Here is a 27,452-nt window from a genome sequence, read left to right on the forward strand (position 1 = left end):
CATATTGCAGCTCCAGTATTGATGCAGTCATTCTGATTGGTGGACCTGGAAGACTAGTATTATATAACTTCTGATTAGAGGAGCTGGTCATAATCTCAACTACACTTAAAAATGCTTTCTATGTGAAAGAGGGGGCTACAAGGTAGCTGCAAGAATTTACAAGTTGGACGAAAAGCAGCTTCAGGCTACACATCAGGAACCAACTGTATCTGTTCCATATGTAGATTAGGAGCTTCACATATTACTGCATTACATTTGATCTTTACAATCTTCCTTTTTATCATCCTGCCTTACTTTGACTGATTAACCAACACTTAAAACTGAAGCCAACAACACATCACAGTCTGATTCTGTTAAAAGAAAAATCCCTTACTAACAGTTTTGCATGCACGCTTAAGTATCGACGAACCAGAGCATTGTGCTTTGATTATAGAAGATAAGTCTACGTCTGCTTATACTAAGCACCTGATTTAACACTTAGGAGCTCTGGACTGTTTAACACTAATATATCTGATGGAGCTAATGAGCTTGCACTCTGATTTACCTCCCTGCTATCTGCCCGGCTGCAATTTATATGCAAGTGCTTTTCATTAACCTCAAGTGGCCAAATGAAGGTCTTTATATCTCTGGCCCTGGCAAGGTTGAAGGGGCTTCCGTGTTATTGCTTTACACTGGAATATTTATTGTGGTATATGAGCATTTAAATGTGATCTGTATCGGGCTAGTTGGGTTATTAATTATGGTATTCTATTGTTCTAATAAATTTGAGATACAGTATGATTGTTCTGTTGTAAAAGTGGAGATTCTTTCACTTTCTTTGTTTCTAACAGAAGACAGAGGAGGATGAGTTGGTCCTGACCCCAGACGGGACCAGAGAGTTCTTGACCTTTGAGATCCCCCTCAGTGACTCAGGATCAGCTGGGTTGGGTGTCAGCGTCAAAGGCAATCGCTCCAAGGAGAACCACGCTGACCTGGGCATCTTCGTCAAATCCATCATTAATGGAGGGGCAGCCTGCAAGGTACCGTACCGTCTGCCGTCAATTATAGAGGCTTTGAGGGGAATAGAAAACAATATTTGGAAGGGTTTCATATATTTGTTGTAAAAAAACCTTTTATTCTTCAGCACTAGCGAACACAAAACGTGTTTTTTTTTGGTCATAACTCAAGAAGTGTGACATTTAGTGCACTATTTTCTGTTGCTGTCGGTGCTGTGCTGCAGTCAATCTCAATAGTGTTTCATTTTAATTATTTTTCATACAAACAAGCTTGTGTTGATGGAATTTAATAATGGACTTAAAAGCACACTTCTCTGTAACACATGAGATCACGACTAGAAACAAAATACACTCTTTTAGTCGGATTGGATGAAGGTTTTTGTTAAATTGGAGATATGGCTGCTTTTTATTTATCACGTGTGCTGATTGGTTGTTGGGAAAATAAAGCCTCCACTCAAACAAAAAGTTACACTTTTTTTTTTACGTGTGATTTCTTGTCCACCGACAGGACGGGCGGCTTCGAGTGAATGACCAGTTGATTGCTGTCAACGGGGAGTCGCTATTGGGCAAAACCAACCAGGACGCCATGGAGACGCTACGCATGTCCATGTCAACGGAAGGCAACAAGCGCGGGATGATCCAGCTCATTGTGGCCAGACGAGTGGCCAAAAGAAATGAGGTAAGGAACAGAAGGAGAGATGATTGGATCGAGACAGGGGAGTGTGGCATTTGTCATTTTTGGTCATGCTGAAACAAAGACATTATGAAATGATTTTTTGTAGTTTTTGTTAATTTATTATGATAAAGTTATAGGAGGTGCAGCTGCATCATTAGACACCTTCTATAGTGGTCACAAAGGGTCGTTTTTTTTTCCAGTGGCAACACAAGTTTATTTAAAACAAATGATGTAAATGTGTTGCTCTGGAAAGGTTTTTATTCCATTTGCCACTTACATGAGTACAGTAAGTAACAACCATTACAATAACCCCATTAGATAAAAGCAGGCCCTGTTACACTGTAAAAACCAACACATATACTGTACATGAATGTACATGACCATGAATGGAGTGTGGACTGGTGGCTGGAGAGGTGCCAGTTCATCTCCTGGGCACTGCTGAGGTGCTGTTGAGCAAGGCACCGGACCCCCAACTGCTCGGGGCGCCGGTCACTGGCACCCCCCTCGCTCTAACATCTCTCCACTAGTTGCATGTATATAGGTCCTGTCTGTGCATGTGTGTATTTCGGGCCTGTGTGTGTGTAAAAATGAAATAATAGAGTGAAAATTGAATTTCCCCATTGCGCAACGAATAAAGGAATTCTTCTTCTTCAAAGTTTAGATCTCATAGATGTTTCGGTGTTGTCATGTAGAAATGAACTAGAACACATCAGCCATGATGGTGTGAAATATAAATTAGGAAACGACTTTTCAAAATAAAAGCCTCAGGTAGGCACGGGGCCATGTAGTTCCTTGTTTGAACTCATGACACCCTCCCACCACCCACCCTGAAACTATCCTTTATTATTAGATCTCACAGAGCTGTTAGTGCCAAGCTGTGTCAAAATGTTCCTATAAATACAACCTAAAGTAAAACATCAACAACAACATGAAAAATAATACTAAGTCAAATTGGATCTTATAGTGAATATAGTGAATGACTCACATTTGCTCAGCATATCAATCTGGGATCTCTCGTTTGGGGATCTTTTGGGAAGGGGCAAAAATTCTGGTTGCTGACTAGATAAACCACTTACTGTATGCTTTTACTGCAAATAAAACACAATGGAGCTTGGGAGATCAGGATGGTTTCACAAGGCTAATGGTCGAAACCACTAACCACAAATCTTATTCTGAATGAGGTCAGTATGGGAGTATTGTACTGTAGCACACCTAAACTTAATGATCCCTTCTTTTATTTAGCCTGATGGAGCACACATGACCTTTTGCAGCAGCAGCATCAGCCTTCTTCACACTCCAGTTTCACACGTTCACACCTCAGAGCTGCACATTACAGCTGCAGCACCATAGTGTTGACTGTTGACCCCGGAGCCATTTCAGTGGAAAAACTGCAGAGTAAGCACCCTGCACAAGAACATGTTAACATTTGTTATTGAGTAAAGGAGGGATTGCTTTCACTCACAATTACTGCTCAGATTTTTCTTTACCAGCTGTTCTGGGATTTGAACCAAAGTTTCAGATTGCACTTTACTCAAGAACTTCTTTTTCTTTTTAAGTCCGCAAGGCTTGAGAGTTTGAGATGAATGATATGGACATTTTCTAAAAAACGTAGTGGCCGTTATATCCTGCCTTGTCCAGGGTTCAATGTGAATGTTTCAGAAATCTGCTTGACCAAAGTGAATTTTTACTCACTCATATAAAAATTGTTCTATTCAGTCAGTATGTTTAATCTTTATTTAGATAAATGAATCAGAAGGACACAGTTTGTCATAAGAAAGCAACAAACATTAAAAAGGGCATGACAAACCCCTCCTTGTCTCCATTGAGCGAGTGATTTTGCCGGACTACAGACTGCACATGCATGAGCAACTCTCAGCAGACATGAGAAGGAAAACAGAGGGCTCACTCTTAGACTGCTTCCATCTAGAGCTGCAGTCGATTAGTTGTCAACTATTAAATGAATCGCCATCTATTTTGATCGACATTTGAGTCACTTAAAAAAAAAAATCAAACTCCTCTTCTAGCTTCTTAAAATTGAATATTCTCGGGGGTTTTTTCCTTCTCCATGACCGTAAACTGAATATCTTTGAGTTGCGGCAAAACGAGACATTTGAGGAAGTTGTCTTGGGCTTTCAAAAACATTCATCAAAACCTTTCACCATTTTCTGACACTTAATAGACCAAACAATGACTCGATTACTCGAGAAAATAACCAACAGATTAATCGACAATGAAAACATTTGTTAATTGCAGCCGTATTTCCATTATCAGCTCCGTAACAAACAGTTTAAATATTTTTTGAGTTGCTAGAATTACTACCCTGACGTGGCATTTTACATTCTCCTTATTGTCCTTATCTGGCCCTGTAGTCTATTACATTAGCACTGCCATTACATAAGCCATATATTTGATTCAATAACATTGGTCAAATGATACATGTTGTTTATGATCCCATTTATTATCAAAGTGGTTGTAATAATAATCACCCAAAAAATGCAGCTCTGACACTGCTGTCCTCACTAAAGACAGTTTTGTGGACATGGAGCCGTTAGGCACCACTCCAATAAGCCCCTTTCTGTGATGAATGTACATCACAACCCGAAGGAAACCACTTGGAAATACCCCCATGAGCAGCAAGGACTCGTTTCATAAAATAAAAGTAAGTAGTCAGGTCATAGTAGTTCACCAGCCCCTCCCACGCACGCTCCTCTCCCTTGAGGCAGCTAGAGGGAAGAAAAAAAAACATTGCTGCGAACTGAGCTGCACAACTTTTTTCCTCCCCTCAATGTCATGTTTTTACATTCTCTGTACACCTTGGCCTGTCGCCTGCTTGAAAGCCGAGGCTTAGTCTGTGAATGGGCGTGCACGTCTGTGTGCATGTGTGCGCCTCTGGCACTGCCTGGCTTCCCTGCTCTCCTTTTCCAACCTGGTGTGTCAAAGTTTTGATTTCCCCTCGGCCCGTCTGGTAATTGAAAGCAGAGGCTAAGCCTGGAGGTGTGTTTTGTGTTTCTGTGTGTGTGTGTGTGTGTACAGGCACACGCATGAGTGTGCAGCTTGTGCTTTTATGCATCTTGCTAATACATGTATGCATTTATTTTCAAGGATCTCTCTGTGTGTTGATGAACGGATACACTGTGTGTATTGCGGACATGTCAGGGCAGTGAGACTTAACAGACAGCATTGTGGAGGAACAAAATTTGAGCCATGGGAGTCTCGTCAATCTCTGCTTCACATGCAGAGCCGGAGGCATGGCCAGAGGCTGTCCAAGTGTCTGGCTATTTATAAGAAACAATGTCCAAGACACTCAGGGAGGAGGGAAACAACACTTTTATACACTCATACTCAAAGAGACTGATCAGAGCTGATTTAAAAGTCCTCTTAGTGTCCCTATATGTTGGTATATGAATACCTAATTACTAGTGGATGACAGCTGTGGCTCATTTTGACATATTGCCATGCCCACTTGACATGTGGCAACAAATAATCCTGTATTTACCTTTCTCATCATGTCTCTGTCCCTTGACAGCCAATCTCAAATCAATCTCAGATGTATGCCTTTGCATAAATCACAAGCCCTACTGCTCCCATTCCTTCCTCCATCCCTATAGAAAAACACTGAACCCAGAGCAGATGACTTCCTCATCACCGATGGCACCTGATGGGAAAGGACCTTCCTGGAGCTCAGTTATCGGCCTGAATATGCAATGAGCTGCAGTGTGCTTTGTCAATGAGCCCACAGTATGGCGAATCCCCTCGGCTATTACTGAGGCGTTTCACCTCAGCCCCTCAGACGGCCAATTCATTAACTATCTCATTGAAAGTCTAGAGAACCAGCGTGCCTACAGTCACGGCACCGTAAGGCTACCTTCGAAATTAGTTTTCTTTCCGTGGATGATTTGTTGCATCGGTGTGTAGGTTTGGTTTTGATAAATGTGATGGAATTTGCTTCCTTTATCCTTTTCTATGTGCCTTTAATTACTCGCACCCACCTGATACGTTATTAGAGCCAATCCACATAGACTGACTCGAAAAATATTATCTGTTAATCAACTTCCTGAACCTGACCCCCAAACTGCCAACTTCACCCAGCCCTGCATCTTTATGCAGCATCGTGGAACAATTGTCAGGACTGAGACAAGGGCTCAGCGTCACAATGCTCTTCAGTGTGTGTGTTTGTTTCAGAGAGAGGAAGAGAAGGTGGACGATTGGTCCAGGTTTTCATTTCAACCAATCAAAAACACACCTGGTCCAACAAATCAACTGTGTGAAGACAGTTCAGGTGATTGAATGAGTCGAGTCAGGTGTGTTCTTGCTTGGTTGGAATGAAAACCTGCAGCCACACGGCCCTTTACTGGATCAGTTTGACACCCCTGTTCTACATCATGATTTCTTGTTATAGATATCATGACACGGCCAACACAACCCGAGGTATATTGCTTATTCCAAATAGGCATACACTCGCGTCTAGGGCTTCCAAGGCTTGGCTGCCCGTTCATACGTTTCAGAGGGGAACGATTCGGCTGCCAGGCTAGGGGGTGAAGTGAGTGGGCTCATCTGCTTCTTCGTTGGCCTCCTTCGACGCCGTCACTTGGTCAGCTCGCTCCCCAGCGGTCTGACACTCGGTTACGTTTGGACTCCATTTGACAGTTCATTTCAGACATGTAGCACACGGACAAAACTTAAAGTAATCGCACAAAAGAAAGAACATGGCAATCATCTCTCCTCGAGGTACTCAGGGTCACTCTTCTCCGCAACTCTCTCCCACACCTGTCCTCGAACGCCCTCTCAATTACTCAGGCCGGATGGAACTAGGTAAGCCCACCCCCTTTAGCCTCACAGCCATACAGGACAGCCAATCACAAGGTGTGTGTGTGCCGTGACAATATACCCAGCAATATATGGGGTAATGTTGTCTCCATGGCAGCCAATTACAGCATTTGGATGCTGCTTGCAGATAAATGCACCACCATTACCATTTTGATACAAAATACATGTTTTTTTTTTATACATTATGGTACAATATTGATAATTAAAGTTATGGATATGCTGAGGGAAGCTGATTTGTGCTTGTTCAGGAAGTTAAAATATTTCTAATGTGGAGAATAAGCAGCTTTGTAGTCTAAAATCCACTTAATTACACCCCACGCCTCTGCCAGCCTCCTAATGTATCCGCAAATGTATTCTCCTGTGAATTGGACTTGTTTGTTTGAGTCAGAATGTTTTCGCTGGTGGTTATTGCAGCACCTTTAGTGAGCTGAAAGGATCATTTGACAAAGGCCTTCTCTGCCAAGATCGAATCCCAGCCTAGCCTAGTTATAGTCATTGATCGAGGTCATTTGGCTCCAGTATTGACTTCAGTGTGATAGTGTTATCGCTCGCCGGCGATGGTGGTTATCTTCATGGCTAGAACTGTCATCACCTTCAACAATATATGCAGAGACCATTACAAATCAATACACTTAACTATCCAATGGACAAACAATGAGGGTGAGGACACGCACCTTCCCAGGCACTGGATGTGTGTTTATGGGTGACAGGGCCAGCAAATGGTCTATTTGTCCAGCAAACAAGAAAGTGTCATTGTGGGTCCTGAGGGAAATGTCAAGATGTTAGCAAGCTAACCATCCCCTGCGGGGGAGCGCTAACTCGCTAACAGCCTGTGGCTTAACAGCCTATTGGAAATCCATGCTCATTTATCATAGTTATCACACAGCTAGCATTAGCTTGGATAGCTGCCCTTGTGTCTATCCAGTACTGTTTAGCAAATGTTTGTGTATAGATCATGGACATTTTTCCACTTTGAACTTTCTACTTCTGAACATTATTTTTATTCTTTATTGACCCAATGGTATATGCCTTCTCAGAGAGATTCATGGCTGGTATCAGTGATATGATAAAAGTCAGCCTTTGCTCATTGTTGCAGACTCCACACAGAGCCCAGGACAGATAATACAATCATGATTCACATCCCCTCCTCTTCCTCCTCATACAGGAGACACCAGGGAGCCCGCTGGGGGGCAGTCAGCAGACTATGAACACCTCCCTGGATGACCACGAGCGCCGGATTTCCCACTCCTTGTATGGTGGCCTGGAGGGCCTTGATGACAACTTGATGCCACGACAAGGCATGATGCCACGCACAATAGGTATGATTGACAGGTGCTTTGTCAGAACTTATTTCCTTTGGTTTATGGTACTCCAACTGCTACTGATTATAACGTCTCCTGGTGGAGATTTATGTGTATTATTTGGTCGATCTCAAGTCAGTAAAGATTCTAAAACATGACACATACCCAGTTCAGCAGACTTTAGAGTACAAAATTGACATCTGCTTTCAGTTAGTGTGTGTTTTCCTGGTCTAACCTGTCAGGTTTTGTCAACACAGAACATAACTGCCATCTGGTCTCAGTTCCTGTCAAGACTCAGTGGCTTTTAATGTCTCAGAAAATGTCAGGGAGACAGAGATGGAAAAACGGCCAAATTGTTGCTGCAGACACCCCACCAGTGATTCATTCTTTTTTTGTGATTGTTTTGTTTTATGTGTTTTTTTTTAAAGTGTCTCTGTACGTGTGTTATTGTGCTTGCTTATCACTCTCTCTGTAGGTGACCTGATCTGTCAATGCTCAAAGCAGCACTGAGTTGATTTGGATGTGCGTGTGCGTGTGCACGTGTGTGTGTGTGTGTGGGGGGGGGGGGGGGGTGCACTTGTATATCTCTCTTTCTGAGGACCATCCTACACTTTCATTACTGAGTCAGGACATTTTTGAAAGACCTGTTTGAGTGTTAGTACTGGTTTCAAGGTTTAGGTTAGAATACGGTTAGGGTAGGGCTGGAGTTAAGCATTTAGTTGTGATGGTTAGACTAAGGTGCTAGGGAATGCAGTATGTCAGTGAGTGTCCTCACAAAGATTGTGTGGGTGTGCGTGTGTTTGTTGCACTAAGTGAAAAGACATTGGCTACCATATCCGTGTCTGTGTGAGAGTTTTGCACACATCTGTACAGGATTGCGTGTGTGAAGGCCTTGAGTGATTGATGGATGGGTGGTGAAGTTGCCTAATATCAAAGGAAGGCTTCTGTATACCAGATGGTGTAACTGCTCAGCTCACTTTTGTTTACTTCAAGAACGTACAAAATAACTAAAGCATCTTTGTACCTTTTGTCCTCTGAAGTTGTTTCTTTGCATTTCTCAAAAGACCAAAATAGTCAATGCTATTAGGGACACAAACTCTTTGGAGCACTTTTTCTGCTGAATTATTATGATAATGTATGTTCAATTATTAAGAGCATACACAAGATGCCTTAAATTTAAATGAACTAATCCGAGGAAGAGTTGAAAGAGTTGCTACACCAACTTTTAGTCTGTTTTTAAATGAGCTCCTACTAAGTCTTCCTCATTAATAAATACAACATAATGTGCAAGTGTGAACTCTTATTTCCGATCATGCAAGTTACTTGGCATTGACACTGTGTTGTTAGTTCAAACAAACAAAAAAGTGTGAGTTATGGCTGACACTAAGTGTTAATAAGTGAAGTTCCAGCACGCTTCCACAGTAGCTGTGTAATGAATATACCACGAAGATTACATTCATTTTCATGGGCAGCCATCTCCTTGGGTCGTTACACCAGCTAGCTAGCAGGCAGACCTGCAGCTACCTAGCTTACTAGCTACCAACCAACAACAAGACGTTTGTCATCTGCTAAATATTACGTTACCTTGGGTTTGTTGTCGCTTCTCTTCATCCACCCTCTTTTTTTTCTGCGCCAATTTGTTTAAATTATTTTGCTGAAGGCGTTCACTCAGTGAAAGAGGAGGGGAGGCCCCGGCCACAGGCTGTGACGCGTTACATACGTATGTCATTGTTTAACAGTTTTGGATAAACTTGTCACCATGTCATAGAAGACTGTCAGTAGCTAGAAGCATTACATCCGCAGAGAGTTGCCAATTCATTGTCGATAGGCAGGTTGCCAGGTCAGAGATGATCGATCAATATATCAAACGAACAACAAAAGGATTTTACAAAACAAAATATTAACACATTTAATTTGTAATGCGACTAATATAGACCCAAAGCACCAGAAATGAGATGTAAAAGCACATACGGTCACACTGCTGGTATAGACAGTGCTCCAGTCAAAAACATTCAGCATAAAGCCGGAGGCAAGAAAATGTTCTCATGCAAGAACTTTTCAGCCTCTTTAAACATGCGATTTCCCAGTTTTCTCTGTTTTATATCGTATACAACTACATATCCTCAAGACATTTGACTGTTTAATAATAATAATAATAATATAATATAATCAACAGATTATAATGACATTGACAATATAATGATTTTATGAATAGTTACGTTTTAGGAAGCTTTGCTGTCATTAAATCCCAACAGCGACGGCTTTTTGATCCTCTGTCACGTGTGATTTTGTGTTCACTCCCAATTGGCGGGGCTAAGCAGGGAAATTAAGATGTCAGGGTGGCGAGAGCGGCCGCCCGTTTCTCCTAACAACCTCCGACGTCGGCCTGCGGAGGCATGTGCGCATTTCCCTACTTATTAAACACTTAATCAGTCTGGTGGAGTGGGTTTTTTTTTCCACCGAAGGGAAAATTTCAAACCCCAATTTGTCATTTAAAATATTTGGATCTTCTTCCTCCATGTGGTTTCTGGATCAGTTCAAATCAAGTTGGCAGTAAAATGTAGAAATATTGGTCCATTTTTCCATGCGCTTCGCTTGACCTCGAGATATCAAAGCAGCACTTTTTTTTTTTTTCGGAACCTCACTCTGCGGTTTTGTGTCAAAGCGAGATTGGAGAGGTTGGGAAAGGATTAAGGCTTAACTTGAACCGTTTTTTAATTTGCCACTGTGGGCTTAGCACGGAGGATAAAGGCCGGCATGCCCCTTCACTCAGCTCTTTATAAGTGTTTTTATATTATTAGTCGGAGATTCATTCCGAAACAAGTTCCAACAAGATTGAGACCACACACATTTCCAGATGCTCATATGAAGGCAGAACTCTCCCATGAATCAGTGTCAGGGAATATCTGTTTCACATTTTATATGAAACAGTATCAAATCTAATTTTGAGAGTATAATAAAGTTAACTAAGTTCACACGCTTGTGTTCAGGAATTGTCTGTGAATTTATTATCTGAGCAACTTCACAGTAAAAATAAAAACATATTTCTTTTCCAATGTTCTTGCAACTATAATTCATGTGTGTTTCTTACAGTACAGTAAAAGGGCTTTTTTTAGTGCTGAACCAATTCTGTACATGAGACATTTCTCTGTGTTATGCATGATTTCCTCTAATTTATGATTGTAATTATAAGAAATGAAAGGGTAGTTTGACACAAATTTCCCTGTTGAAAAAGAACAAAGAAATATATATATTTAAAATATAAATATTTAGTATTTCCAAAGAGCACATGTCCCAAGTGGATTACCCAGCTATGTTACCGCTGAATTAACTTTTATTGTAGTGAGCACTTAAAAAAATCAGAGATGCGACATACAGTATCTCCAGACATGGGCAATTAAAACCCCTTCATGGCAACAGTAGATACCCCTTGCCATAAAAACTGATAATAATAATAATAATAAAAAAGGGATATTTTTGTGTAACTTTGGGTGATCCAACCACAAAATACAGTTTGGCAAGTTTGACCAATACTTGGGTCAGCACTTGTGTAGAACTGCCTAAAGGCTTCTGACTTTTAACCTGCGTGGTCTCCAGTTAACGTTACTGTGGAAGAATGCACAAGCCAATATCTTGTTGTTTACATGTTGTACTTTTTTGTGCATTACCAAATGTGGTGATTCACAAACATAAACAGTTGTGTCATGATGGATTCAAATATTGTCGAATGGTGTGGAAAGCAGACGCCCAGCTCTCAGCCAATCGTGGGTGTCTGTAGAGGCACTTGGAAACTTCCACATGTGAACGTGTGTGAATAGTACAAAGTAGAGCTTTGCGTGTTCAGCAAACCTTCCTTATGGTGCTGAGGGGGATCTTTACAATATTCTTTTCTCTCTTCATAAGGGCACCACAAATCATAAATCATGCATTAGGCTTTCTTAGAAGACAACATCATTCCCATTCAGAACATATCAGCTTGCGTTTTGGCCCCGTGCGCACTCTTAGATCACTCGCTGGCTTTCTGCACTCTGAAGATGCCAGGGATAAGAGAGCGACTTAATTATTCCTTCAGGCCAATAGCTTTCAAGGCCCAGCACCCCTGGCAATAACCTCCTTACTAATTATGCAAATAGACCCGAGTGAAGACAAAATGAACAGTGGGGAAAAAAAACTCCTCCGCATGTCTTTCACCCCGTGTTATCCTCACCTCCATTTTCATCGAGAAAAACCTTTTCATTCCCCTTCTTTCCTCCTGGCCATTTCGTGTCCCCCTTTGCCCTCAAGTGTTCTATAGTTTCTGCAAAAAAAAAGCATCTGATAAAAGCCTCTCCCAGCCAATCACAAATGAAATGCCACCTATTGTTCCACTGCGGTTCAGTCAGAAATTATTACAGCCGCTGGGAAAGATAATGTGTGTTTTTGGGTTTGATTATCAGGTGATGGGTGTGCGCTCCGTCCACATGGCAGTGCTATTGTTGCTGGCGGAAGGCTGCCCTTGGGTGCTGGCACTTAAACAAAGAGCCTTTTTTACTCCTTTTACCAGGCTAGCGAGTTGACAGATTCATTGGCTTTCTACTCAGTAGCTGCCAGTTGATTGTACTGCAGTGATTCAAACTGTGACATTGATGGGATTCTCAGTGTCGCGCATTAGACTGCTTAGGGAAATGGGATTAAGTGGTTGTGTGTATCTGTGTGTGTGTGTGTGTGTGTGTGTGTGTGTATGTGGCCATGCTGTGTTTGAGGACTCATCCGGACTCCCAAATTCTATAACAAACAACACACACGCATCAGGAGGCTGAAGTAACACACACACACACACACAAACCACTGTAGCATTTAGTGCAATAAAGGTCTCACTGTGTTAAGGTCATGCACTCACACACTTTTGCAGATGAAGCACACTCATAGTGTATGGTGTAAACTTTATTGTCCCCAATGTGGAGCATTGAAACCAAGGTTTGGTGCCTTGCTCAACAGCACCTCGGCAGTGCCCAGGAGACGAACTGGCACCTCTCCAGCCACCAGTCCACACATCATACATGGTCCACACAGGGACTTGAACCAGCCATCCTACGGTTCCCAGCCAAGTCAGCTAGGAACTGGGCTACTGCCGCCCCAAGAGTTTTTATATTGCTTTCACAAATGCAACAAAAACACTCAGTAACGACACAAAACCACATTATGAAAGTCGTTTTCCAAACAGGGTTAATAAAGTACAAAGTGGATTAATGGGTTAATTTGAATAAACGGTCATTTTGTAACTTGTTACTATTCAAGGGACAAACAACAAAGAACAGTGACAGATGACTTTTTGAACTACCTTCACACACTTTCACACCACCCAGTCCCTCTCTCTCCCCCCATTCAGCTCCATTTACACCAGGTCATTCACCCGCGCTGGCTGGAAGCAGCAGCACCCAGTAGCGCATTGATCCCCTCTGTGCTCGGTTATGAGAAACAAACAGCAGGCCTGGCTCGGACCCACAGGTCTCTGTCTCAAAAGCCCAAGTGCTTTCTAAAGACAAACAAACTTCTCCCTGAGCTCAGTACACAGCGCTTTTATGACGCACTGAAGCTGCCCCTCTTTTGATGCACACTCCCCTCCCCACCCCAGAGCTCCCAATTTCAAAATACAGATTAAAGACAAAGTCATGCGCTGCATATCAATGAACGTTTCTAAGCCTTGCTTTTCAGTGGCAGAGAAAGGGGACTGTTTTATTTTTTCGCCTCAGCAAAGGGACGTTTTTATCTTTATTTGGGGGGGGGCACAGCTTGAAATAATCACAGTGTTTTGACATAGGAACACCATTGTGCCTGCTGCCAAACTGCACTCGGTATAAGCTGATTAGCCAGGAGCAGTTTCACTCTGCTTTTAAACTTCAAAATATGTTTTTGTGGTTTTAATGTTGCCTTGTGTTTCTTTTCTTCTTTTAATTTAGTCAACTTGTGTTCTTGTAGTTGACCCATTAAATGATTTCTGAACTATTTTACAAGTGTGCTTTTCCTCTCTTCATGTAGATGATACTATTTCTCATTTATCCTCCCCGGAGCTGCAAGAAACGAGCGTTATTTTGTCTGACAGTAGTCTTATTTTTCCACATCTTAATCTTTCAGTCAAATCCATAAGGTTTGGTAATCATTCACTGTTGCACTTACAGGTGAGAGACGTCACATTGCTCTCCAAATGGAGTTAAACGTACATTTACCTAGTTTACAACCAGCAGCAAAACAGAATGGTGTGCCACTTTGACCAGCGCTAGCGCTAATTGAAGGCTTGACAGAGATTCACCATTGATGTCCATGTTTATTGAATACATTATACTGAACTGTTAGAAGGAGCAAAGCATGGAAATGTACCTCTGCTGTATTGTGGAAGTGTTGGAAATAATCATGGATTTTGTTATGACCATGTTATGAGAACATTAAACAAAGAGTGTGTTGATGCTAGCAAGGCTATCATGATTCAGGTTAGCGAGGTCTTTCCAGAAACCTGACCAACATTTTAACACAACTATTTGTGTTTTTACAGGGAGTTTTGAGTGTTAACTATTTCTTGGCGACACTCATGTACAGTGAGGGTATAAAGTCTGTCTGTCGTCTATTTCGTAAGGGCAGTGTCGCTGCATCCGGGGCTGGGTGCCGCCCATGACGATTGTGATTGGCCTTAAACGAATGCAAACAAGCCAAAGCAGTGCTGAGACAGCGGTGTGGAGAGAGGACTGGTAATGTGAGACCAGGCAAAAACAGCAGCCAGAAGCACTGACTTCCTGGAGTTCTGCAGTCACCCTGAAGTTGCCTGGCAACCAGAAGTGCTGGACAGATGGATTAACAGTTTCTTGTCAAGAAGTAGTTAAACTATGATGTTACTCACTTTAAAATCACAAATTTAACAATAACCAGTAGTTATGGTAAGCTAAGCTAAATGCTAAGGCTCCAGCCCAGTACTGAACATACAGACATGAGTGGTATCTCTCCTCATCCAACTCTGGCTGTAAGTGCATTTCCCAAAATGTTGAACTAATCCTTTCAGTGTGTGAAGCACACACCTTCTCCTGCTCTTTGCATTCTTTATTTGCAGACAAAATCATCATAAAAAAACACGTGCAGTTTATATCCTAAATCATGATATTTTGATTTAAATTAACTTGACCTTTTTTATTTGTTCCCTAGATATTTTTAATGTTCCATACACATTTAACTGGCTTATGTTTCCACAACACACGGCAAACTGTCGTAAAGCTGTTGCAACTAACTTTCTATTTAGGGTAATGTGGACACAGTGATGACGATGCCGTAGGAAGAACAAGAGAGGGAGTTTTGTCAATAGAGATTTAGTGATTAGAGTTTTATCTCTGTCAGAGTGTAACATCCTGAGCACCCCTTGTGTTCTGCTCAGTTGAATCTACAGTGTATTGTTCCTTTTGTCACTTGCATGGACTGCTCACTATATGATTGTTCGCATCAGACAGACCAGACTTGAGAAAGACACCTTTTAGCTCTTTGATTCTGAAGGACTAACATGAAAACTTGTCATTAACCATTCATAGGGTGTACATTTTAGATTTATAGGGTGTACAATATATACAGCATTATATATGTATATAATAGGTGTACATGGCAGCTTCCCGGAGTAGAAAGAATGGGATGACTCTTTGTGTCTATGAAGTTCTGCATCATGTTCGGTCGACTGTCTATGAATAAATTAAAAGATAAGAAGAACTCAAAAGACATGATCTTGTCTCCTCCAGGAAACTACCAGCTCTCACCGACCGTCAACATGCCGCAGGACGACACGGTGATCATAGAGGACGACGGGCCGCCCCTCCTCCCTCCCCACCTCTCTGACCAGTCATCGTCCAGCTCCCACGACGACGTGGGCTTCACCGCTGACACGACGCCACCGTGGGCCAAGGAGCTGCCCACTCAAAATGACAGGTGGGCAGAGCTTTCATTTTTCCCACCTCAGAGTCTTGCAGCTGAATTGAAGAGTTGTCCTATGTAGTTATAATTTAAGGTCAATTTGTCCTGGCTGTTTGAATTGTAGCACCATAAATGTGACTCAACACTCACTTTACTCTCACCACAAGCTATGCTATGTGTGGACAAGCCTAGGATTTTCTGCATAGCAAATGTGTATTATTTTTTTTATTTCACCTTCTAAAAGCTGTCATTTCAACGAGGTCAGTGTGTCTGTTAGCAGCGCTCACATAGGCAGCCCTCTTCTGTACCGGCCTCTTAGCCCGATGTGAAGGAGCCCTGTTCAGACACAGGGCTGCTGAGGCCCCCTTATGTTTTCCACTGTGTGTTTGCGCGTCAGTGTCAGCAGACTGAGCGGATGAATGCGGAGTATAGAGCTCCACAGACGAATTATCATATAATCTGATAAATACGATCTATCTTTTCAATACGTTGATTAAGTCCATAAGAGATCAGAAGTCATCCCAAAGAGTGAAGACGCATAATGCAAACGTCATCAACATGTCCACTCGCTCACCATGAATTCTCCGGGACAACGACCCGCCGTATTCACACATGGGCTCAATCGGAGGTCACTCATGTCTTTTTAGTACGGAGCTGGCGGGGTGACGTCTGTTTAATTTCCAAAATCTAGCTGATTCAGACATCAGCACTGTCACATCCTGCTCCTCCGGGTAACCTCTCGATAATTTCAGGTTTGCAGTGCACAGGGATGGGAATCGAGAACCGGTTTGAGTTGAGCATCGGAATCAGAACTGGAATCATAATTAATCATTAATCAGAGGGTGGAAATTCAATTTTTTTTCCCCTATCGATTCCTTTTATCAATGCTGACATGTTTGTCAGACAGTCATCGTCAAACTCCTTTGAGGGCGCACTCACACTGTCCTTCCGCACCGCGCCCCGGGCTTTAGGGTACTTGTCCCCCCCTCCCTCTCCCCCCGCGCCCCAGGCCCGTTTGTACTCACACTGCCTGGGCCTCGCGCAAATGCTTCTTGCTGTCCATACGTCATCACGCCGTAACACGTCACAGGCATTGATGACGTCATCGCGATGTGTCGCTTTGTTTACAAATCTTTCCATAGACCTCAGAGTTCTTGTACGTCTTGTCGACTGTTTTTGAATATTTTCACACGCACTAGGCTTTAGCTGAAAAAACGGTTTTGGCCCGGTGCGGAAGGATAGTGTGAGTGCGCCCTGATGATGGAGAGGAAGAACCAGTCCCAAGCATTACAATTACATTAGTGCCACGCAGGCTGGCTTAGTAGATTTTCTCTTTGAAAATCCTGAAAACAAAAATGAAAGCTGTACAAATCAGATAGGTCAGATAACAAAACCGTTTTGTTGACGCTGTAAACTTATGTGTGTGTCGCCTTTTTCCGCTCAAAAATCTGGAATAAGGATATCGGCGTTGGTATCATTAAAATCTTATCACTTCTCTGTAGAGCAGGTGTGAAAGGGGCTCACACGTGTTCTTGTCAGTGATGAGGAAGATGAAGGACTCTCTGAGCAATACCTCCGTTTCCCTTTGTGTCCTACTTTACGTTTGACCCTGATGGTCATTTTCTCTCTCTCTGTCTCTTTTCACTCCCTTTTTTTATTTCATCATTTCCCTTTGTCTTTGTTCTCCTTTCTCAGCCTCTCTTTCCTCCCCTGGTGTCTTTCCTCTCATCTCTTTCGGTTGCTCTTGTGTTTGAGTCTCTGCGTGTTATCTTTTGTTCTCATCTGTCCCACACTACCCTGTCTTTTTTTCTTCAAAACATTTTTGGTTTTGTTTTGCTTTTTTCGTCTTTGTTGGTTTCACTTTCATCTTTTTCTTTCAGCACTTCATTATTTATTAGCCATCCATTTACTTTCAACTCACTTACTTCCTTTTTTACTTTTCAACCTTGCGTTCTCTGAGCAATCAGTTCTACCCTCTTTTATTTTCTTGCCTGTGTCCGTCATTGCCCCGATCCTTTTCTTTTTTTTCCACATTTTCAGCTTTCCTCATTCTTTCGTAGAGTTCCCTCCATCTCATGTTCCCCCTCTCTTTTCCCCTCTTGAAGCGTATAAGAACAAAGAAGAGAGGATCTTTGAACCTTTATGAACCCTCGTCTCTTCTGCACAACTCTCTCTGTGCCACTTCTGTTTTCTTCTTTCTTTATAAGAAAATGCTCAAATGTTAATCTACTCTATTTGTCTGTTGTTGTCCTTCCTTTTCAAGCTGTGACACAATTCTCCCTGTGTCCGATCATTAAAGTCGATCTTATCCTATCTCCCTGTCCACGCCCTTCCACCCCCCCATCCAGCTCCCTGAATCCAGACGAAAACGATCCGGACGCCTCTTTCCAAAGGGAAGGCTTCGGGCGCCAGAGCATGTCGGAGAAACGCACCAAGCAGTTCGGAGATGCCGCTCAGCTCGAGATCATCAAGACGCGCAAGTCCAAGAGCATGGATTTAGGTACAACAATCAAAACCTCCACGTGGCTTCCGTCATGTGGGATGTCCATCAGACTCCAGGGAGATAAGACAAGTTGTCCAAGAGCAATATAAACATGGCATATCCGTATCAGATAAAGGAGGTCAAGATATGAAATCCTTACGGTTGTTTTTTGTCCTTCCTTAGCCTGATGGATTGCCCTTTGTTTGATATTTATTTCTTAATTCAAGTTAGCTTTAGGCTTGTTTACACATTTCTATACAGTCATTTAAACATGCCGCTCCACAGCTACTTCAGACTCTGTGAGCCTGTCTTTCAAACACGTTCCTTATATGTAAATGTATTCCACCCCCTTGCCTCTGTATGGAAACAGACTGTGCATCTCTCGCCAAAGTCAAGAACTTTCACTGTGTTGATTCACCTTGAAATGGCTTCGAACAGTCGCTGATTGCTTTGGCTGCAACAGTCTCTCTGCTCGCACCCTCTATAATCATATCTAATCTTCCCGACCAGATTGCCGCTCTGTGCCGTGTTGATATCACAACAAGTCTGATTGCTATCCTCAAACCCTCTTTTCTCTCCCCCCCCCCACCTCCTTGTCTCGCATGGTGTCCGATCCTAATTGAGATGAAGCAGTTTGTGATGTTTGCAGCGCTACCTGGATGTTGCATGTGGAATGTGATTTGCACTAACTGAAACCCCAAATGTTTGTATCCCTCTACTCTTTCCTTCCCCTTCCTTTAACAGTAGCCGATGAGATTAACCTCACCCCTCGTCCCGAGACCAACACAGGTAAGGACCGGTGCACTGAAAGGTAGATCGGCATACTTACCTCAGCCACCATCACCTTCACTTTTACTTCTCAAGGTGCATATCCAAGGCCTGGGACAAGGAGTTTGAGTGTTAGTTTGACTTTTAATGATTACTTAAACCCCCCCCCCCCCCGAGAGACCTGACTCATTCAGAATGATACTATATCATGCCATCGCATCTACAGTAGCATGTTCTGCCTCGTACACCGTCATTTATCAAGCAAAGGAGAAAAATGATCTGTACTATAGAACTGAACAGTGACTACCCACTTTTTTGAACGGCTCAGGTTCAGGAAGCGATTTTCCCCCTTTCATTTACTCCATTGTCTTTTCAGAAAATCCTTCTATAAAGAGTCGTAAGTCTGAAACTAAGCCAACCCACAATGTGATGAATCGTGACCATGAAACATTTGATCCGGCGCAAATAAAATAAGTAAAATGGAAGCGAGGGAAAAGGCGCAAAACTGTATACATAAACGATCATAAAGTTCAGTGATCCAACATTTCTATGCTGACGGCAAGCTCCGAGAGTCAGAGACGTCACTGTTACGCTTAGGACTGTGGGTAATGTAGTACTTCTCCATGACATTGCAAATAAAACACGTTTCTTAAAACAAGTTTGATATACGGACTTGTGGCTTCTGCGGGAGCATAAACCATCGTTTCACAATCTCACAGCTCGTAGTATGTTGACCTTTGACATTCAGAATGTGAATAGGGATTTCCAACCCCAGAACCTCACTGTTAAAGTCTATGATGTCCTTTTATTGAAAATTCAGTGTAATATACAGTACATAGCACATTTCCACAGGTTATACAGTCAGTTCTCTTCCTCCATCGGCTGCTCTCAGATATCCTGTTGTCATTCATTGTGTGTATTCTACTTTACGGCTCTTTTATGTGATGTTAAGCTACTGTCAGTACATTGCCACGCCTGTAGCCTGCAGATGTTTCATATCAAAAGCATACTAGGAAGGGGGAAGATTATACATGCCCTATTAGCTGTTGAAAGGATTTTTATTTGAAATGTCTTTGCAGGAAGTGTAGTTTCATTGTCAGTAACTAAAAAGTGATCCAAAGAACAGCCAAGTAGCACCAGTTGGAATTAACGAGCGTGAGAACAGTAGGTAATGTTTTAAAGAGAAGCTGTGCAGCAGAATAGTGTATGACAGGAATGCTGTTAAAATAAACTTGCTGATTTCACCAGGACAACTGGTAAACCTAGAGACACCAAATTATAACAGGAGCAGATCAGAAAAAGGCACAGAAAAATAATGCACATTAATAAAGAACATTACATTACTGAGGAAATGAGAAATTAAAGACAATTGAATGAGAATGTGCAGATGCTGGTTGTTGCATTAAACAAAAATGTCCCATTTTCCATTGAGATAATAAAAAACATTCCTCCATTTTAACTTGTTAATCCTTTGCCTTCAGCACCTCTCTAACTCATCAAAAGTTCACATAGCTTATAAAATATATTGATGACATGGATGTCAGTGAAATTTGATTTACCCGTTTTTGTGTTCACTCGGTCCAAACCAACTCAAACCCCTCTGTCCCAGGTCTGTCATGTCATCTCATCCAACTCTGCAATCCATGTCTTCTTCATTTACTATGTGTTATAAAACAGGACTGGTGTTTATTTATTTCATTGATAGCACATTATACATGTCTGGGAAACACTTGTAGCTGTAGAGGTGGTCCAGAGTAAGGAGAGGTTTTCGTGTCAGGAACTATAAATGAACTGCAACCTGTCTCCGTGGCTTTGTAGAACGGATCGATTCACACGTGACACAGGACGTGACACAAACAGGCACAACAGCGACAGACATTAAACTGCACATATTGATCTAATACAAATTCAGTAGCTAACTCGCAGGCGATGTTTCAGAAGGTTTATCCACAGCTCTGCTCTTTACGCATCTGTGCAGCGTTCTCCGTGTTTGGTGTTTTGCACGCTCGCTCTTGACAAGACAAATTTGTCAGACTGCGGAGTGAAGACTCGCAGCTCTCGCCACACTTTGAGGTCACTGCCGAACATGGTTGTGAAAGCGGTCGGATGACTACAGATTTGATTTTCTCCCTTTCGCCTCAGATGCGGCCGTAGCACTAATTGTTTTGTGTGTGTGTGTGTGTGTGTGTCAGGAGTTTACATGTGTGTGCACAGGGAGGGACGGCAGAAAAAGCACTCCGTCCTTGGTTTAAGGCAGCGAGCTGACAGCGAGTCATCCGTCATTGTCAAGTCTCGTGTGTTTTCACGGACGCCTCGACTGAATAGAAGGCTTGCCTCTGATATCAGCAACTTGGACAGAGAACGAATCCTGCTGAAGGAAGATGTGTAGAGGAGGAGAAAGAGAGAGATGGGAGGTTAATAGTGCAAGATGGAAGCTGTCTTGGTAACTTGTAGGTATGGCTGTGAACTCTCTCTCAATAATAAAGTGTAAAAGTGGGGCAAGATAGTCACAAGCCCAAACGGATACTTTGGTATTTCAATATTTGTGTTGAAACAGTGTGTGGGTGGCCATGAGATGGAGAGAAGATTGCTTCCAACTGTCTCTTATGTTATGATATCATGGGTCGGCAAGGATTAGATTGTTTTGTGCATATTTTATGAAGTGTATCTGCCAAATGGTGGCAACAGATGAGTCAGCTGTTTGATTGCATAAGGACAACAAATAGGAATTGCATCCTTAAGGCTCATTTATGCTCTACATTAGATATGCATACGGATACAGACGGAGCCTTCTGTCCGTACTCTGCATACATATCGTCTGTATTTCTGCACATATACTGCAAGCTTGCGTATGCGTACCGATACAGCCCAAACATTGCTGTACCACTGGAAATCGTGGGGGCAATTTTGGGGCACTGTACATAAAAAAGACATCCAGAAACACTGAAAGTGACGTCCGTCGTCAGTTTCTGTCACCTGTAAAACCAGTGTCTGGTCCAAACTCTGGGATGTATTCACGTCTACAACGCTGCCTGCCATTTGCCTCCTTCTCAATAGATGCAGAATTGTTTTCTCCTCCATGGCCACCATGTTTGTTGTTGTCAGAAACTTTATTGGAGTAACTTTTGAGTCGCCCTCTAGAGGATGTTTTGCCCAACGTCCATTCCAATGTAAAAGACGCATGAAAGCATGAGGGCAGTAACGGTGATAACATTGATAATGTACGTCTCTATTTACACAGGAAAAGGGAGCATGAATGAGCCTTTACATCCATCCTGACCTCACACAAAATAAGGAGTTTGTCACCCAGAATTCAGATGATGATTGTTACAAAAATGATTCATATGAAGACAAAATAACTGAATAATTAATATCTTAAGAGGAAACTAGCTGTATCATCGCTGTGGCATTTTCTACTGGTGTCTTAAAACATCCACAAAAAATGTGCGTGTGACACGAGAGCTCTTGTTCCTGGTGATAATCAAGTCGCCCTCACTGCAGAACGCTCTTTAATTAAGCGCCATTGTTTCGTCTGAATGGGAGTAATCTGCGTTTACATTGAAATGATCTCATTACGCTGACATATCTTAGGACACCGATACTGATTCTAATTGTTTTTGAGGCATTTAGTGTGAACATTATGAGAAAACAGTATTTTTACTCTACCTATTCTATCCCCTTAATGTTATGGGCTAATAGATTTCTCACTGTTTTTTTTAAGTCTCCGTGGGGTTTACATTCACTTTGTTGGCCCCTGGTGTCACTTTACCAACGTTTTTAAAAATCCAGACTCCCAACTAAGTATAAATGATCCATGGTCCATTTCCCAAAGCCAAACACAACCATCCTGCTGAAACTAAAGACTGTGACGGCTCTGAGTGATGGGCTATAGTAGCCCCTGTCTCCTGAGCTGTCATTGGCAGAGAGGTTTATTGACATAGGCTGCTGCCACATGTCGGAAAAGGGCACTTCAGTGATGGAGGACAATGCAGGACTGTAGGCAGCGTTAAGAAATTCATGCAGACTGTCAGAATTATTTTTTAATTCATCACCTGTGAGAAAGTCTCCTGCTTTGGGAAGTAGGTCAACAGTTTGCAGCAGTTAATTATATGTTATTCCTGAAACGGGATTTGGTGGTATTGTGTTGTGGATTAGTGGTGCTCAGTATTTGGGGAGTGGCCTTTAAACTGTCAAGCGCCAATGTAGTGACAGACTATCGCCATGACACTGATGAATAGACATTTTTAGGAAAATAAAAGACAAAAGTAAAAAGTTTGGGTATACCGGATTCTGTGTTTACGATTTTGGCCGCCATTTCCCAAGACTTTACTCAGCTTGTGCCAATACGGTAAAAGATAAAAGACAGGTAACTGGAAATGACAGTGTATTATTGTGGCAACGTGTTGTTTGACCTACAAACCACCACCTGACTGTTCTTTACATGTTGGGGTGTGTGTGTGTGTGTCACTTTTGCATATGCAAATTATGACAGAGGCAGTGAAATCAAATGCTAGGTGATTTTCCTCTATGAATGCTGAAGCTTTGTGCATGGTTGTGCAAGACACCTTGGTGCTTAGCCCACGAGCATGCACCAAGATGTACAAGATGTTCACCGCTTTGTTCATGTTAATAATCTACAAAACACCAGGGGACGTACGAACAAGATAATCCGTGAATAAGCAAGAAGTAGGAGAGAAGAAGTTGGGAGCAGACGTAAAGGACAGTAGGGTGCCTGACAAGAGTGGTAAACACCCAGAGAGATATGTAGATGTCCCATTTGGGATTGTGAGATGCATCTCAGTCGCTGCCATCATGGGGTGCGGACTGTTCTGTCCATAGACTTTATGTATAGATTCATAGAAAAAGACAAACTTTTGTGCAGCTTTTGGGTTAAAATAGAAATACCAAAACTAAGCAAAATGGAAAAACATTTCACAGATGAGAAGTTACGAATGTGTTGAATTTGATATATGTCAAGAGGTAGGTCCAAAACTTCTTTAAAGCTCACATAAAGTTAAGTTAGACTGTCCTGATACTAAAGTAAGCTAACACTAGCTCATGTCAGATATTTAGTCATGGTAATATATCAATTAGATGCTGAAAATTATGTTTGTCACCTCGGAGCTGAAATGCAGTTCCTCAAATGGCCACTTGAGGCGTTCTCCAAGTGAGTCAATCCCCAAGAAAAAATGGATTGGGTCTCTGTAGCTAATTTCATTAGCTCATTCATAACATCTGTACTGGGCTGAACTTTTATATAACTCCCCTGTTTAAATTAGTTTGATGCTTAAAGCAGCTTACTGTTACTGTCTACACAAGATTAGGTATTTGGTTTGAAAAACACATTTTTAATCTAACTTAGTACGTAACAATACCCGTCTGGCATTTGTAACAAATCAAAAGAAAAAATCTGTGATAAATGATGATTTAAATAGTGGATAGACCTCCTGCCCACATACACATACGTGTGTTAAAGGGAAGCGGCTCCCCTGTCCCAAGATGGCGGCTGCGTCGACGTATAGCTCAAATAAGTAGCAGCGGCCAGTGCGGCATCTTCGTATATTGAATTAAAACATTGCGTTTGTACGATTGTGAAGGCTGCTGTGATTACTAACATTACTGTGTATTACCTTCGAGTCAAAATGACTGTCCACCTCTCGATGGTAAACACGCTGGACAGCCATCCTCATCATCATAGCTTTGACAGAGCAATCTTATGTTTTTCCACATCCTCCGGCAAAATGTCTCTTCTTTACCCAGTGTGGTAGCTCTCTCTGGTACCGTAAATTTGATTCCCTGTGGTTTCTACATGAAGGATCATTCAGATGTTTGTACAGGCCAACATGCTCAGCCAGGCCTCCCAGCCGTCCATGTTGAAATGAAAAGCGCAGCAGTTATCTCTAGTTATAAAAAATCATAGGTGCACCACCAAGTACTGCGACTCCTTGTGGAGCCAAAAAAAAGACGTGGTTACATCATTTTACGCGAGCGAGCCCTCACATCGGGAACACTACAGCAAACATAAACGTCGCTCCTCTCAATAACCCTGCTGTTGTCAGTCCCAGGTGCTTTTAGTGTCAGCACCCATCTGACCTCATGTTCCAGCTGCAACACGATTGCTCCGTATTTGTTATTGTAAGCCTGTCACTGCTTAACGTAGTCGGATCATGTTTATCTTCACACGAGTAGGAGTGTCACTCTGTCCAAACACACTGACACAGATTACTCCAAACTGACTGACTGGTTGCCAGATTTGAAATAATCCACTTATCTTTCTTTTTACATTTCTGTCAGACTCTGTGTGTGTGAGCTGTGTGGCCACACCTGAATATTTGCAATTTAGTACGTTTTATATGCAAAAAGATGAGCAAACTTACTTTTTCCAAAGTATTTTATTATTATTATTTAAAAATGAATAACAATCTTCCACAGTCTCCGTGAAGCAGGTGGGTCTCACTGAACGGAAACCTCATCACCGAGTTATTTGAAAGTCTCTCCAAAAGAAAACAAGTATTTCAAGTTTGTGACTAAATGCCATTTGTCAGCTCTTCGACAAAGTGTAAATGATCCTTTTTTTTAAAAAAAAAGACTGCTACTGAAGTGTGACTGTAGTGAATGAATCTGGGCAAAGCCTTTGAATAAAGTGGGTGTGCGGCGTGAAAAGCCTATCAGCCTGACTCTCACTGAGACGTTAAGAGAACACGACAGGCTGATGAGGATGAATTGGAGGCCGCCAACCCACTCGCTTGTTCACTCTGCATTTATTCAATTTTCCATTTTTATTTTTTCCTCACCGTCTTTATCCTTTTTTCGGTCAGTCTCACTAAACAAGAGGCTTGGCAGTTTTTGTTTTAGCTCCTTCTCAAACTTGCTATTTGAGATTATTCTACAACGCTGGCAGGTCATTCGAATGTATTTCAATATATTTTACTGATCGTGGGAGCACTGCATTTTGATTCAGTACATTATGCTCAGAAAAACAATTGGTAACTGCTATTACAGTCAACGTAATGTGACTAAAGTGGGTGCTTTCGCTCCTGCTGAAGATGCAAATCTATATATAAAGAAGTGCACGTATATTTCTTAAAAAGTTGCAGACATTTCTGGACACTGTAGCTTTTAGCAAGTCACCCAGACAGCAGTTCATCTTTCTGTCTCCTCCTTCCTTACCCGCCCCTCCTTTCACTCCAAGATTTGTGTTCTTCTCCTCCTCCCTCTCTCTTAACTTCCCTTTCTCTCTCCCTTTTACTCATGGCACCACATGTTATTATGTCAGGCCGTGTGTGTTACGCCTTCTGCCACAGTAGCTCTAAAGTCACACCACCCAGGAGATTACGACTCTTTCATTTACCTTTATACCTCCGCACTTTATCTTAGTACGTTTATTTGCCACTGTACACATCTCCAGCTTGTGATAGGAGCCATATGGGAAGGAAAATGATGCCCGCACCACTGTACAAATAGTCTTGGTTTAATTAAACTGTCATGTTTCTCCTATTTTGCTGATGGTTATTTTCATTCAGAGCCGTGTCTTGTAATGAAATTTGTAGTCAGTGCACAGCTGGTTTATATAAGGATTTTAATGATCACTGGCCGGAGGATTCATAATGTGAGTCTGACACTGGTTGTGCCACATGTGAATAATGGAAGCATGTAATAAACCTTCTGAGAGCTTTTTAGTTCATACTCCTCCTCTGCGTCATATTCATAGACTGTAGTTAAAGATGGACGACACATCTCCGCTTCCTCCCACTGTGCAAAAGTGAAGCCACAATACCAAAGACACGGGCGCTGCAGTTTTGTGAAGTCCCACCCACACACCTCCGCGACCAATTGCGAGTCAATCACAGCTGTCAATCATGACGTTACACCCTGTTTTTATAGCCTTAAATAACTAATTAAAACCAACCTTATCAGAAAAACAAACTCTTGAAACGTCGGCCAATCGGAGCTGCCTGAAATGACAGAAACCATCTTTGAGAAAAATGTATTATTCTTCTACTTTGATTTTTTTATTTTGCCCTTGCCCCATCATAAGGTGATCCAGATGTTCTGTTTATATACAGTCTATGATCAAACTGTACAAAGAAAGAAAAACAGTGTCTCTGAAATGGCGTTATAGCAAGGGTCGGCAACCTTTGTGACATGAAGTGCCTTTTTAAAATGTTCTTGTTAATCGGTGTGCCATCATCTGCCAAGCCCTCTCAAGCGTTGTCATTTTTCCCCGACCTGCATCGTATCCTATGAAGAAGGCAGTGAGTACTAACCAATCAGAGGCCGAGTAAGGCAGGTGAATACAGATGAGAAAAATTCAATAAAACTACCGTAAATCACAGGTTAGGCACCTTTTAAAGGCTGTGACAAAGGTCATTCGGTATCACATTTATGTTCCATTTCCGCAGAATAGAGCAGGTCTTGTTTTTGTTGGCTATAAATCTCTTCTACAGAAAGAAAGCTAGAGAATGCAGCCGGAGAATGATGTG

The 27,452-nt window shown here is 42.1% G+C and overlaps 1 protein-coding gene across 2 annotated transcripts in view; it reads left to right on the plus strand.

The window, feature by feature from the left end:
- Positions 1-27,452, plus strand: part of pard3ab (par-3 family cell polarity regulator alpha, b) — a 262,720-nt gene that overhangs the window by 157,044 nt on the left and 78,224 nt on the right. The window contains exons 14-19 of one of the 2 annotated variants that reach the window (XM_083928368.1): positions 831-1,019; positions 1,504-1,674; positions 7,664-7,817; positions 15,548-15,734; positions 18,068-18,219; positions 18,946-18,990. In XM_083928368.1, the coding sequence (XP_083784494.1) occupies positions 831-1,019; positions 1,504-1,674; positions 7,664-7,817; positions 15,548-15,734; positions 18,068-18,219; positions 18,946-18,990 (898 nt within the window). The remainder of the gene's footprint in view (positions 1-830; positions 1,020-1,503; positions 1,675-7,663; positions 7,818-15,547; positions 15,735-18,067; positions 18,220-18,945; positions 18,991-27,452) is intronic. The other variant, XM_083928369.1, reaches the window with a different exon arrangement.

Source organism: Echiichthys vipera, assembly GCF_963691815.1.
Source record: "Echiichthys vipera genome assembly, chromosome: 15".
NCBI lineage: Eukaryota > Metazoa > Chordata > Actinopteri > Perciformes > Trachinidae > Echiichthys > Echiichthys vipera.